General features: G+C 41.3%; 1 protein-coding gene across 1 annotated transcript in view; it reads left to right on the forward strand.

Annotated features, from left to right (window-relative positions):
- Positions 1-12,077, forward strand: part of LOC124606663 (protein yellow-like) — a 118,555-nt gene that overhangs the window by 78,004 nt on the left and 28,474 nt on the right. Inside the window, exon 4 of the mRNA XM_047138674.1 lies at positions 5,614-5,895. Within this exon, the coding sequence (XP_046994630.1) occupies positions 5,614-5,895 (282 nt within the window). The remainder of the gene's footprint in view (positions 1-5,613; positions 5,896-12,077) is intronic.

Genomic DNA, 12,077 nt, shown 5'->3' on the forward strand with positions numbered 1-12,077 from the left:
TGCGAACGGCTGAAAGCAAGGGGAAACTACGGCCGTAATTTTTCCCGAGGGCATGCAGCTTTACTGTATGGTTAAATGATGATGGCGTCCTCTTGGGTAAAATATTCCGGAGGTAAAATAGTCCCCCATTCGGATCTCCGGGCGGGGACTACTCAAGAGGATGTCGTTATCAGGAGAAAGAAAACTGGCATTCTACGGATCGGAGCGTGGAATGTCAGATCCCTTAATCGGGCAGGTAGGTTAGAAAATTTAAAAAGGGAAATGGATAGGTTAAAGTAAGATATAGTGGGAATTAGTGAAGTTCAGTGGCAGGAGGAACAAGACTTCTGTTCAGGTGACTACAGGGTTATAAACACAAAATCAAATACGGGTAATGCAGGAGTAGGTTTAATAATGAATAGGAAAATAGGAATGCGGGTAAGCTACTACAAACAGCATAGTGAACGCATTATTGTGGCCAAGATAGATACGAAGCACACGCCTACTACAGTAGTACAAGTTTATATGCCAATTAGCTCTGCAGATGACGAAGAAATTGAAGAAATGTATGATGAAATAAAAGAAATTATTCAGATAGTGAAGGGGGACGAAAAATTTAATAGTCATGGGTGACTGGAATTCGGTAGTAGGAAAAGGGAGAGAAGGAAACGTAGTAGGTGAATATGGATTGGGGCTAAGAAATGAAAGAGGAAGCCGCCTGGTAGAATTTTGCACAGAGCACAACTTAATCGTAGCTAACACTTGGTTCAAGAATCATAAAGGAAGGCTGCATGCATGGAAGAAACCTGGAGATACTAAAAGGTATCAGATAGATTATATAATGGTAAGACAGAGATTTAGGAACCAGGTTTATATTGTAAGACATTTCCAGGGGCAGATGTGGACTCTGGCCACAATCTATTGGTTATGACCTGTAGATTAAAACTGAAGAAACTGCAAAAAGGTGGGAATTTAAGAAGATGGGAATTGGATAAACTGAAAGAACCAGAAGTTGTACAGAGTTTCAGGGAGAGCATAAGGGAACAATTGACAGGAATGGGGGAAAGAAATACAGTAGAAGAAGAATGGGTAGCTTTGAGGGATGAAGTAGTGAAGGCAGCAGAGCACCAAGTAGGTAAAAAGACGAGGGCTAGTAGAAATCCTTGGGTAACAGAAGATATATTGAATTTAATTGATGAAAGCAGAAAATATAAAAATGCAGTAAATGAAGCAAGCAAAAAGGAATACAAACGTCTCAAAAATGAAATCGACAGGAAGTGCAAAATGGCTAAGCAGGGATGGCTAGAGGACAAATGTAAAGATGTAGAGGCTTATCTTACTAGGGGTAAGATAGATACTGCCTACAGGAAAATTAAAGAGACCTTTGGAGATAAGAGAACCACTTGCATGAACATCAAGAGCTCAGATGGAAACCCAGTTCTAAGCAAAGAAGGGAAAGCAGAAAGGTGGAAGGAGTATATAGAAGGTATATACAAGGGCGATGTACTTGAGGACAAGATTATGGAAATGGAAGAGGATGTAGATGAAGATGAAATCGGAGATACGATACTGCGTGAAGAGTTTGACAGAGCACTGAAAGACGTGAGTCGAAACAAGGCCCCCGGAGTAGACAACATTCCATTAGAACTACTAACGGCCTTGGGAGAGCCAGTCCTGACAAAACTCTACCATCTGGTGAGCAAGATGTATGAGACAGGCGAAATACCCTCAGGCTTCAAGAAGAATATAATAATTCCAATCCCAAAGAAAGCAGGTGTTTACAGATGTGAAAATTACCGAACTATCAGTTTAATAAGTCACAGTTGCAAAATACTAACGCGAATTCTTTACAGACGAATGGAAAAACTAGTAGAAGCCGTCCTCGGGGAAGATCAGTTTGGATTCCGTAGAAATGTTGGAAAACGTGAGGCAATACTGACCCTACGACTCATCTCAGAAGCTAGATCAAGGAAGGGAAACCTACGTTTCTAGCATTTGTAGACTTAGAGAAAGCTTTTGACAATGTCGACTGGAATACTCTCTTTCAAATTCTGAAGGTGGCAGGGGTAAAATACAGGGAGCGAAAGGCTATTTACAATTTGTACAGAAACCAGATGGCAGTTGTAAGAATCGAGGGACATTAAAGGGAAGCATTGGTTGGGAAGGGAGTGAGACAGGGGTGTAGCCTATCCCCGAGGTTATTCAATCTGTATATTGAGTAAGCAGTGAAGGAAACAAAAGAAAAATTCGGAGTAGGTATTAAAATCCATGGAGAAGAAATAAAAACTTTGAGGTTCACCGGTGACATTGTAATTTTGTCAGAGACAGCAAAGGACTTGGAAGAGCAATTGAACGGAATGGATAGTGTCTTGAAAGGAGTATATAAGATGAACATCAACAAAAGCAAAACGAGGATAATGGAATGTAGTCGAATTAAGTAGGGCGATGCTGAGGGAATTAGATTAGGAAATGAGACACTTAAAGTAGTAAAGGAGTTTTGCTATTTGGGTAGCATAATAACTGATGATGGTCGAAGTAGAGAGGATATGAAATGTAGACTGGCAATGGCAAGGAAGCGTTTCTGAAGAAGAGAAATTTGTTAACATCGAGTATAGATTTAAGTGTCAGGAAGTCATTTCTGAAAGTATTTGTATGGAGTGTAGCCATGTATGGAAGTGAAACATGGACGATAAATAGCTTGGACAAGAAGAGAATATAAGCTTTTGAAATGTGATGCTACAGAAGAATGCTGAAGATTAGATGGGTAGATCACATAACTTATGAGGAAGTATGGAATAGGATTGGGGAGAAGAGAAGTTTGTGGCACAACTTGACTAAGAAGGGATCGGTTGGTAGGACATGTTCTGGGGCATCAAGGGATCACCAATTTAGTATTGGTGGGCAGCGTGGAGGGTAAAAATCGTAGAGGGAGACCAAGAGATGAATACATTAAGCAGATTCAGAATAATGTAGGTTGCGGTAGGTACTGGGAGATGAAGAGGCTTGTACAGGATAGAGTAGCATGGAGAGCTGCATCAAACCAGTCTCAGGACTGAAGACCACAACAACAACAAATAAAATAAGAGAAATCAGAGCTCGAACGGAAAGATTTAGGTGTTCCTTTTTCCCATGCTACATTCGAGAGTGGAATGGTAGAGAATTAGTATGAAAATGGTTCGATGAACCCTTTGCCAGGCACTTAACTGTCCATTGCAGAGAAACCATGTAGATGTAGGTTAGTTATAGATGAAGACCACAACAACAACATGCAATCGAAATGAATAGTAGTGGTTTCCTTCGTTGTTGTTGTTGTTGTTGTGGACATTCTACTGATCTATCCAGTGCAGATCTCTTCATGTGTGCATAATTTCTGCAAACTGCATCCATTAGAAGCTACTTTTTGCAATCCAGTATTCAGCCCATGGACTCACTCAACAATTACAGATCCGTTACCAAACTGACTATTCTTTGCTGCCTAATGAAGTATCTTAGCGACCGATCCCCTTTTTTAGTCAGGTTGTACCATGAAATTGTTTTCTCAGCCATTCCATTTTATTTCATTAGTTGTCAGATCCACCCAACTAATTATCAGCATTCTGTTATAGCACTACGCTTCAAAAGTTCTGATCTGTTTATCGCCCACGTTACAGTTCCGTATAAAGCTATACTCTGTAAAAGGACTTTCTAAAAAGACTTTCTAACATTTATATTCGTTTTTAACAAATCTAGCTTTTCAAAAAAACTTTTTTTCTTGCTATTGCCAGTCGTATTTTACATCCCCTCTACTTCGGTGAACCTCACATTTTTGCTGTGGAAAAAACGGGATCTCACCTATTGCTTTAAGTGTATCGTTACCTAAGCTATTTCTCTCTTCATCACCAGGTTTGTTTAGACTGCATTCCATTATTTTTGTTTTACTGTTGCTGATGTCCATCTTCCAACCTAGTTTCAAGTCAACTCCCATTCCGTGCGATTGCCCATCCAAGTCCTTTGTATTCTCTCACAAAATTACAATGTCATCGGCAAACCTCGAAGGTTTTATTTCTTCTCTCCGTGAACTTTAATTACCATCCCAAAGTTTTTCATTGTTTCCTTCGGATCTTGCCTAAAGTACAAATTAATGAAGATAGAGGATAGTGAACAACCGTGTCTCAATTCTTTGTCAACCACTCCTCCTCTTCCGTGTCTGAGTCATAACTGCATTGCTGCAGCAGTTACAGATAATCTGCCGCATCCCATATTTTATACCGGATACCTTCACAACTTGAATGTGTTGTTACCCATAATGTAGTGCATGATTTGCAGTAGGTTGGTACTTACAACAGAGTCATGGCGTCTGTTATAGAAAGCACTTCAGTACTAACTAACATCAAACTTCAAATTTAAATTTCGAAAATAATATTTTCAAGTTTTTGAATAATTCCTTTAAATGGTATTGTCGTAAAAAGGAAAGTATTTGTTTTAATTCTCTGTCCATAGCTCCCGGTTATAGTCTTTGTGATTTTAGGTCATGACAAAGCGTCGGTTTATTTGTGTTCTTAGATTCTCTGTTTTCACGTAGTCCTGTGATCTTACCAAGTAACAGATATTATTATTATCATTTATTACTGTCTGCCTCGGTAGCTGAGTGGTCGGCACGGCTGCCAGGCGGAGGATCCAGGTTCGATCCTCGTACTGCCAGGGGATTTTTCTTGGTAGGACTAGACTGGGATGCATTCAACCTCGTGATGCCAATTGAGAAGCCACTTGACCGAGAGGCTGCGGCTCCCGATTACGAAAACTGGCAACGGCCAGGACACCAGTGCGCTAACCTTATGCCCTCCATACCGCATCCGTGACGTCACTGGCAGAGGATTTTTTTTTGTTTCCATGAAGCTCTCATTTTTTTTCTCCATGCACTCTCTTTCTTTATTCAGTCCTCTTAGCTCCTCACAGTTTGGTACTCTGACTGCATTTCCCATGTGTCAATGTTTTGTCTGTATGTATTTCTATAAAAAACTTCCGAGTAATTTCCGAGGGCTATTTTTAGATTTTTATTTATTTATTTATTTTTTACTTTTTGAATCAAGGGTACAGTTTCGCTTGTTTTTGCTAAGTATTGTTGCTGGGAATCTGTGGACATGCCCATAAAATTTTAATGTTCTTTCTCTGAAGTTCTGTTGTCTTCTAGAATTTTTATCTGTAGGCACCTTCCGCACTGATTGGGCCGAGAATCTTTCTCACAATTTTGCGTTCCTCTGTCAGGGAGTTTCAGACGTCGCCTTTTAAGTGAGGTGTAAGAGCTTCGCTGGCGTACTGGGCATCTGGTTTGACAATCGTGTTGAAGTTCCCGAATTTCGTAGGAGTGCAGAGACATTTTTTGTTGTAAACGTCACGAGCTCTTCCGTTTAAGTGTTTGTGGAAAAGTTTTGTTACTGGGAGTCTGTGGATGTGTCCATAAACTGTTGATCTTCTTTTTATAATTAATTTTATTATTATTGTTATCATTATTGTTATAATTTACTTACCTTACCCTAGATCTGCTAGTGTTATACTAAACAAAATAATACTTGGTTTAGTACTAATCTGCAATTCTTTGTGTGGTTGCTGTCTTGAAACTTGAAAATCGCAAAATTAGCTTACTGTTTTACACAGGCTGATGCCTGTGACCGGCTGTGGGTGTTGGACGTGGGCACCGTGGGGTACGACAATACCACGGAGAACGTGTGCCCATACTCCATCAACGTGTACGACCTGCACACCAACAGGCGCCTCAGGCGCTACCAGCTGCGCCCCGACGACACCAACAGCGACACCTTCATCGCCAACATCGCAGTCGACATCGGCGCCAGCTGCGACGACACCTTCATGTACGCTTCTGACGAGTTGGGCTACGGACTCGTCATCTATAGCTGGGAGCAGAACACGTCGTGGCGGGTGAGTACTAGCGCTGTTGATAAAATGTCGATATATCGACATCTCGATATTTTTCCAAAATGATGGACATACATCGGCGACGTTTTTCCCCCGATCTATCGATATCGAAATGCCAATATCGAGTGTGTGAAGGATTCTTACTACTTTTTAGCTTTCATCATGTCCAGGCTTTCACTTTGACTGCTTGAAGCAAGTATATGTGGCGCAAAAGAAGTAGTCCGACTGCACTGTGGGTTGGCGGTGTCAATGGAATAACAAGGTTTCCGAGGTGAAGAAATAGCACACCAATGGCGTTAAGAACAGATTTTAGCGCATCCAGTGTCCTACTTGTTCACATCGGCGTTCTTCAAAAGCAATTGCTGAAAATGCCGAACAAAAAAGTAAATGACAAGATCGGTCTTTGCGCTGTGCGGAGACATGTGAGGGAAATGCTGACGTAATCGGCGCTCGACGATACCAACAGAAACTGCAACGTTTGGCTTCACCGTGCACTGTTGACACTACAACTGTTAGGCCACTGGCGTTGGCAGAAATGAAAAAATAAGAAAGTCTACATGAAGTGTTCCGGACAAATCCTATTTGTGACGAAACCGAACAACGGACCCAGCGGACACCTTTTATTGTGCCACATACGTGCAGTTAACGTTGTTAGCAAAGTGTTTATCGCCAAGCTTGAACGTACATTGTTTTCTTTTCAGTCCACATTCTAAGGGAGATAAGGAGGCTACCAGCTTGTTGATCTACAGAATATTTAATAATAAATCAGTACTGAAATATACAGCTCTAAAACTGGCAGCATGTTTACAATGTGCAGCTGATATATTTATACGCAGGTACGTCGATATTTTGTTCTTCAGTATATCGATACTTTTTCGAAACATCGAGGGGCAATAACGACTTTTTTAAATATCGAATTACCGGATTCCCGATTTTTTTTTAAATATTAACAATCATAGTGAGTACAGTCCCTATCTGCGTCCGTCACATGGCGGACAACTTGCAGACACAAATAACGTGGTTATCCCGCAACACAGTACTCGCTGTTAGTACTTTCTCAGCTCGTATTGCAATGCTGGTTCAAACCTTCCCCGTTCAATGTTTCGTTGATCTGTTTGGTGCTGAAACTGAGAACAACAAACAGAAAGTAAAAATATTAAACTGCGAAGTTTAAATCGTATTCACGCAGGAGAACAATACCATACCAATGTTTGACTGTATAACACTCTTTTACCAGGTTCTAACAAAAATTGTTCGATTAACATACTCATAGACTCAATCTGTGTTAAGTTCAGTGAAATGCTTGGAGTGTATGTACTTATCTTATAGGTTTCGACGACTTTTCTCCACCAATTCAATGTTAATTGGGATGTATAACATTAATTGCTTCATTGCGGAAATGCCAGAAGTCAATGTGAAAAGCCGATATCATTAAATAATTGGCATGAACACATAGTTTGCATGTTTTTATTAAAGTTTATAGTGTTCCAGAACATTCGTACAATGCACAGCTCAAAGAAACTGACTTCACAGATCACGTATTCGAACTATCTGAAAACAACTACGACTCCTGAGCTATTTGACTCACTACTTGTATAGTTTCTTAACAAAACCTGTTCTTCGAAAGTACTGTCCAATCACGCCACATTAATTGAGTTGCAATTAAAATCGGCTGTTCCATGAAAAACTACAGTTACAATTTTGAAGATAATAAACAACTAATTATAACAAATGAGATTTCTAAAATTGCTTTTCAAACTCGGTATCGAAATTCATGCTTGACAAACGTGACTAGTAACACTTAATACAAAATAATTAATATCTCTTTAATTACAACAGGAATTTTGATTCTGAAATATTTTGGAGTACTTTACATAACGTAGAAATAGATTTAGAAGTTCAAATTTTATATAATAATCTCATTTTAACCAAATGATAGAACTAATAGTTTGTTTATGACAGAAAGTGCTAGAACGCCTATTTACAGAACTAATTACAATCAACATGATTTGAGTTTTTGTAGAAACATAATCTCTTGAGAGCGAACGCAACTAAGTACATCAGTCAGCCAGAAATCTACAGAAAACTCTAACTTCGTCGTTTCATTAAATAATCGAATTTTACAATAAATTTCGCATTTAATGACTGAATTTATTTTAACACTAACATTTCTACATGATTATTTTCTGATAGTTACACAAATGAAATAATTAGTTTTCCTGTGAATTTCGTTAAATCGGTGATTACATTAAGATAATTTCCCACTAATTAAGGTTCGTGTTAATTTATTTAAATGAGTTGTACTTGACTAAATGGATGTGTTACATTTTATATATCTCGTGTACAATGCTGCTTGATACAACACAGAGCAACAAAATACGTATTTTTAGCATTTGATATACTGCGAAATATGTGTCGTATAATACGTAAAAACGTGGTACCGAAAACTTCATAAATGGGTCCCTGTACTATGTCCTATCATAACAGCCGCATACACTCACAATCAGAGACACAGATATTAGTGTCCGTCCTACTGGCAAACATTTAACACTACTTAAAGAAAATAATGCTTCAGGCTATGATGGAATTCCATTTAGATTTTTATTAAATACACTTAGGAGTTTGGTCTTTTCCTAGCTTATGTGTATCGAGAATCCCTTCCGCAACGGATAGTCTCGCCTGATCGGAAAAGGGTACAACTCGCTGCTGTTTACAGAAAATGTACAAGATCGTAACTACAGATCAACATCTTTGACACAGAAAGACAAACACCTTTTCCAAATTAACGAAAAATGACCTAGACAGAGTTGTTTGTCTTTAATACACATCCTGACAAAAAGAGTAAGACAGCCAGAAGACATGGTCTGTTGTTAACCTAACTTCGTACGGCCACATACATCATCAGCGGGTACATGCATGATTAGAATTGCAGTTTTCTGTGACAGTCAGATCGGCCACCAGAGTGCATTACTCTTGCTCCTGTTTAGCGTCGTTGCCAGTCTTGCTAGGGTATATAAGTGGCGTAACAGTGTCAGACGTTGGGTGATCACTGCGAAGGGCACAGAGATGCCGCGTAGGCCTGTGAGACAGCATTATCAGCAGCTGACAGACACTTAAAGGAGCCTCTATTTGGTCGGTCGGACCATATCTGCGGGGCATTCGGATGTGACAGTGGCCCGATGTTGGACTTTATGGAAAATTGAGGGCAGGCATACATGTCGCCAACGTTCTCGTCGCCCACGTCTGACCATCAAAAGGGAGGATCTCGGCACTGTGCACCAACCGCCTCGTAAACCTTTCACGTCTGTGCCTGTCATCCGAGAACAACAACTAGCAGCAACATTTTGTGTCATCCTACTCCACTGGTCGAAGACTAGCAACAGCCGGAATAGGAAATTAGCGTCACATGCGTAGGCTGCCGTTGCCACCACAAAACAAACGACTGCTTTCGGAGTGATACTGTGACTAAGAAGCACGGACTGCTGATGAATGGTGCCACATTGTGTTCAGCAATGAATCGCTGTACTTCACTACCCCGGATGACCATCATTGTTTAGTATGGCGGCGACCTGGGAAGAGGTCTTATTCTTCCAATGATCTGGAGTAGCACTGCCGTATTATTCCTAGCGTCAGAGTGTAGAGAGCCATCGGGTATAACTTAAGGTCATGGCTGGTAGTAACAGGGAACTCACGTCACAATGGTGTATCACGGACATCCTGCGTACTCGTGCGCTGTACACTATGTGATCAAAAGTATCCGGACACCAGGCTGAAAATGACTTACAAGTTCGTGGCGCCCTCCATCGGTAAGGCTAGAATTCAATATGGTATTGGATTTGATGACAACTTCCACTCTCGCAGGCATACGTTCAATCAGGTGCTGGAAGGTTTCTTGGGGAATGGCAGCCCATTCTTCACGGACTGCTGCACTGAGGACAGGTATCGATATCGGTCGGTGAGGCCTGGCACAAGTCCGCCTTCCAAAACATCCCAAAGGTCTTCTATAGGATTCAGGTCAGGACTCTGTGAAGGCCAGTGCATTACAGGGATTTTATTGAAAAGATGCAAACGCTATCCCCGAATTGCTCTTCAACAGTGGGAAGCAAGAAGGTGCTTAAAACATAAATGTAGGCCTGTGCTGTCATAGCAAAACAACAAGGGGCTCAAGCCCCCTCCATGAAAAACACGGCCACACCATAACGCCACCGCCTCCTAATTTTACTGTTGGCACCACCCACGCTGGCAGATGACGTTCACCGGGAATTCACCATACCCACACGCTGACATCGGATCGCCACATTGTGTGCCATAATTCGTCACTCCACACAACGTTTTCCCACTGTTCAATCGTCCAATGTTTACGCTTCTTACACCAAGCAAGGCGTCGTTTGGCATTTACCGGCGTGATGTGTGATTATGAGCAGCCGCTCGACCATGAAATCCAAGTTTTCTCACCTCCCGCCTAACTGTCATAGTTCTTGCAGTGGATCCTGATGCAGTTTGGAATTCCAGAGTGATGGTCTGGATACGTGTCTGCCTATTACAGCCGGCAGGAGTGGCCGATCGGTTCTAGGCGCTACACTCTGGAACCGCGGGACCGCTACGGTCGCAGGTTCGAATCCTGCCTCGGGCATGGATGTGTGTGATGTCCTTAGGTTAGTTAGGTTTAAGTAGTTCTCAGTTCTAGGGGACTGATAACCAAAGAAGTTAAGTCCCATAGTGCTCAGAGCCATTTGAACCATTTTTTTGCCTATTACATATTCCGACCCTCTTCAAATGTCGTCGGTCTCTGTCGGTCAACACACGAGGTGGGCTTGTACTCTTTTGTGCTATACGTGTCCCTTCACATTTACACTTCACTATCACATCGGAAACAGTGGACCTAGGGATGTTTAGGAGGGTGGAAATCTCGCGTACAGACGTATGACAGAAATGACACCCAATCACCTGCACGCGTTCGAAGTCCGTGAATTCTGCGGAGCGCCCCATTCTGCTCTCTCACGATGTCTAATGACCACTGAGGTCGTTAATATGGAGTACCTGCCAGTAGGTGGCAGCACGCTGCACCTGATATGAAAAACGTACGTTTTTGGGGGTGTCCGGATTCTTTTGATCACATAGTGTATCTCTGGCAGTGATGCCATTTTTCAAAAGGAAAATGCTCGTTCACACATAGCATGTGTCTCTATGAATTGTCTGCGTAGTGTTGGGCTACTCCCATAGTCAGCAAGATCCCTAGATCTGTCGGGTGGTTTATGGTAACAGGTAAACAATGAATGTATAGTGGTGATCCAATTCGTGACCGCAGACTAACTGAAGATATGGTGGATGTACCTACAGTGACGATGCAGTTCGGCCGGCCGAAGTGGCCGTGCGGTTAAAGGCGCTGCAGTCTGGAACCGCAAGACCGCTACGGTCGCAGGTTCGAATCCTGCCTCGGGCATGGATGTTTGTGATGTTCTTAGGTTAGTTAGGTTTAACTAGTTCTAAGTTCTAGGGGACTAATGACCTCAGCAGTTGAGTCCCATAGTGCTCAGAGCCATTTGAGCCATTTGACGATGCAGTTCCTGACCACAGACTAACTGAAGATAAGTTGCTTTCTTCAGTGTTCCTAAATGCATTCGAAGCGTATTAAAATCAAAGCTTACATAGCAACAGACTAATAACAACAATATAATAATATAGTTAATATTATTATTATAGTAAAATGTTTAACAGGTGACACCACTAGGAAAAAAAACGCAACAGTGTAAGTGCAAGAGACTTCTTAACTGCGGATAAAATCCACAGTTGTCATGAGAAAACGATGTTCCTGTGGACATAATTTTGCAAGTAATAGCAATTAACGGATTAAATTAAGTAGTTATACATTTAGTTGCGTTCTCTGTGCGGAAAATGAGAGTGTAATAAATGACTCGGCAGATCTACCCAGTTTTCAACGAATCGATAAAATTAAAGTTGCTTTATTACAATGCAATAGTCTTCTAGTTCACATTGCGAATTTAGGAGCTGCGTGAACGATAGGGAAAGAGAACAAAAAAGGTGAGTAACGTAAAAATGATGTCGCTCGCCAACATTTCAGGCGTATTCTAACTGTTACTGAGTAATCGTTTACGTTTTTTTTCTTTCGTCCTTCAAGACATCAGTAAAAACTTTCGAATTAATCTCTCTGAGAAACGGAGAGG

Source organism: Schistocerca americana, chromosome 3 (assembly GCF_021461395.2).
Source record: "Schistocerca americana isolate TAMUIC-IGC-003095 chromosome 3, iqSchAmer2.1, whole genome shotgun sequence".
Classification (NCBI taxonomy): Eukaryota; Metazoa; Arthropoda; class Insecta; order Orthoptera; family Acrididae; genus Schistocerca; species Schistocerca americana.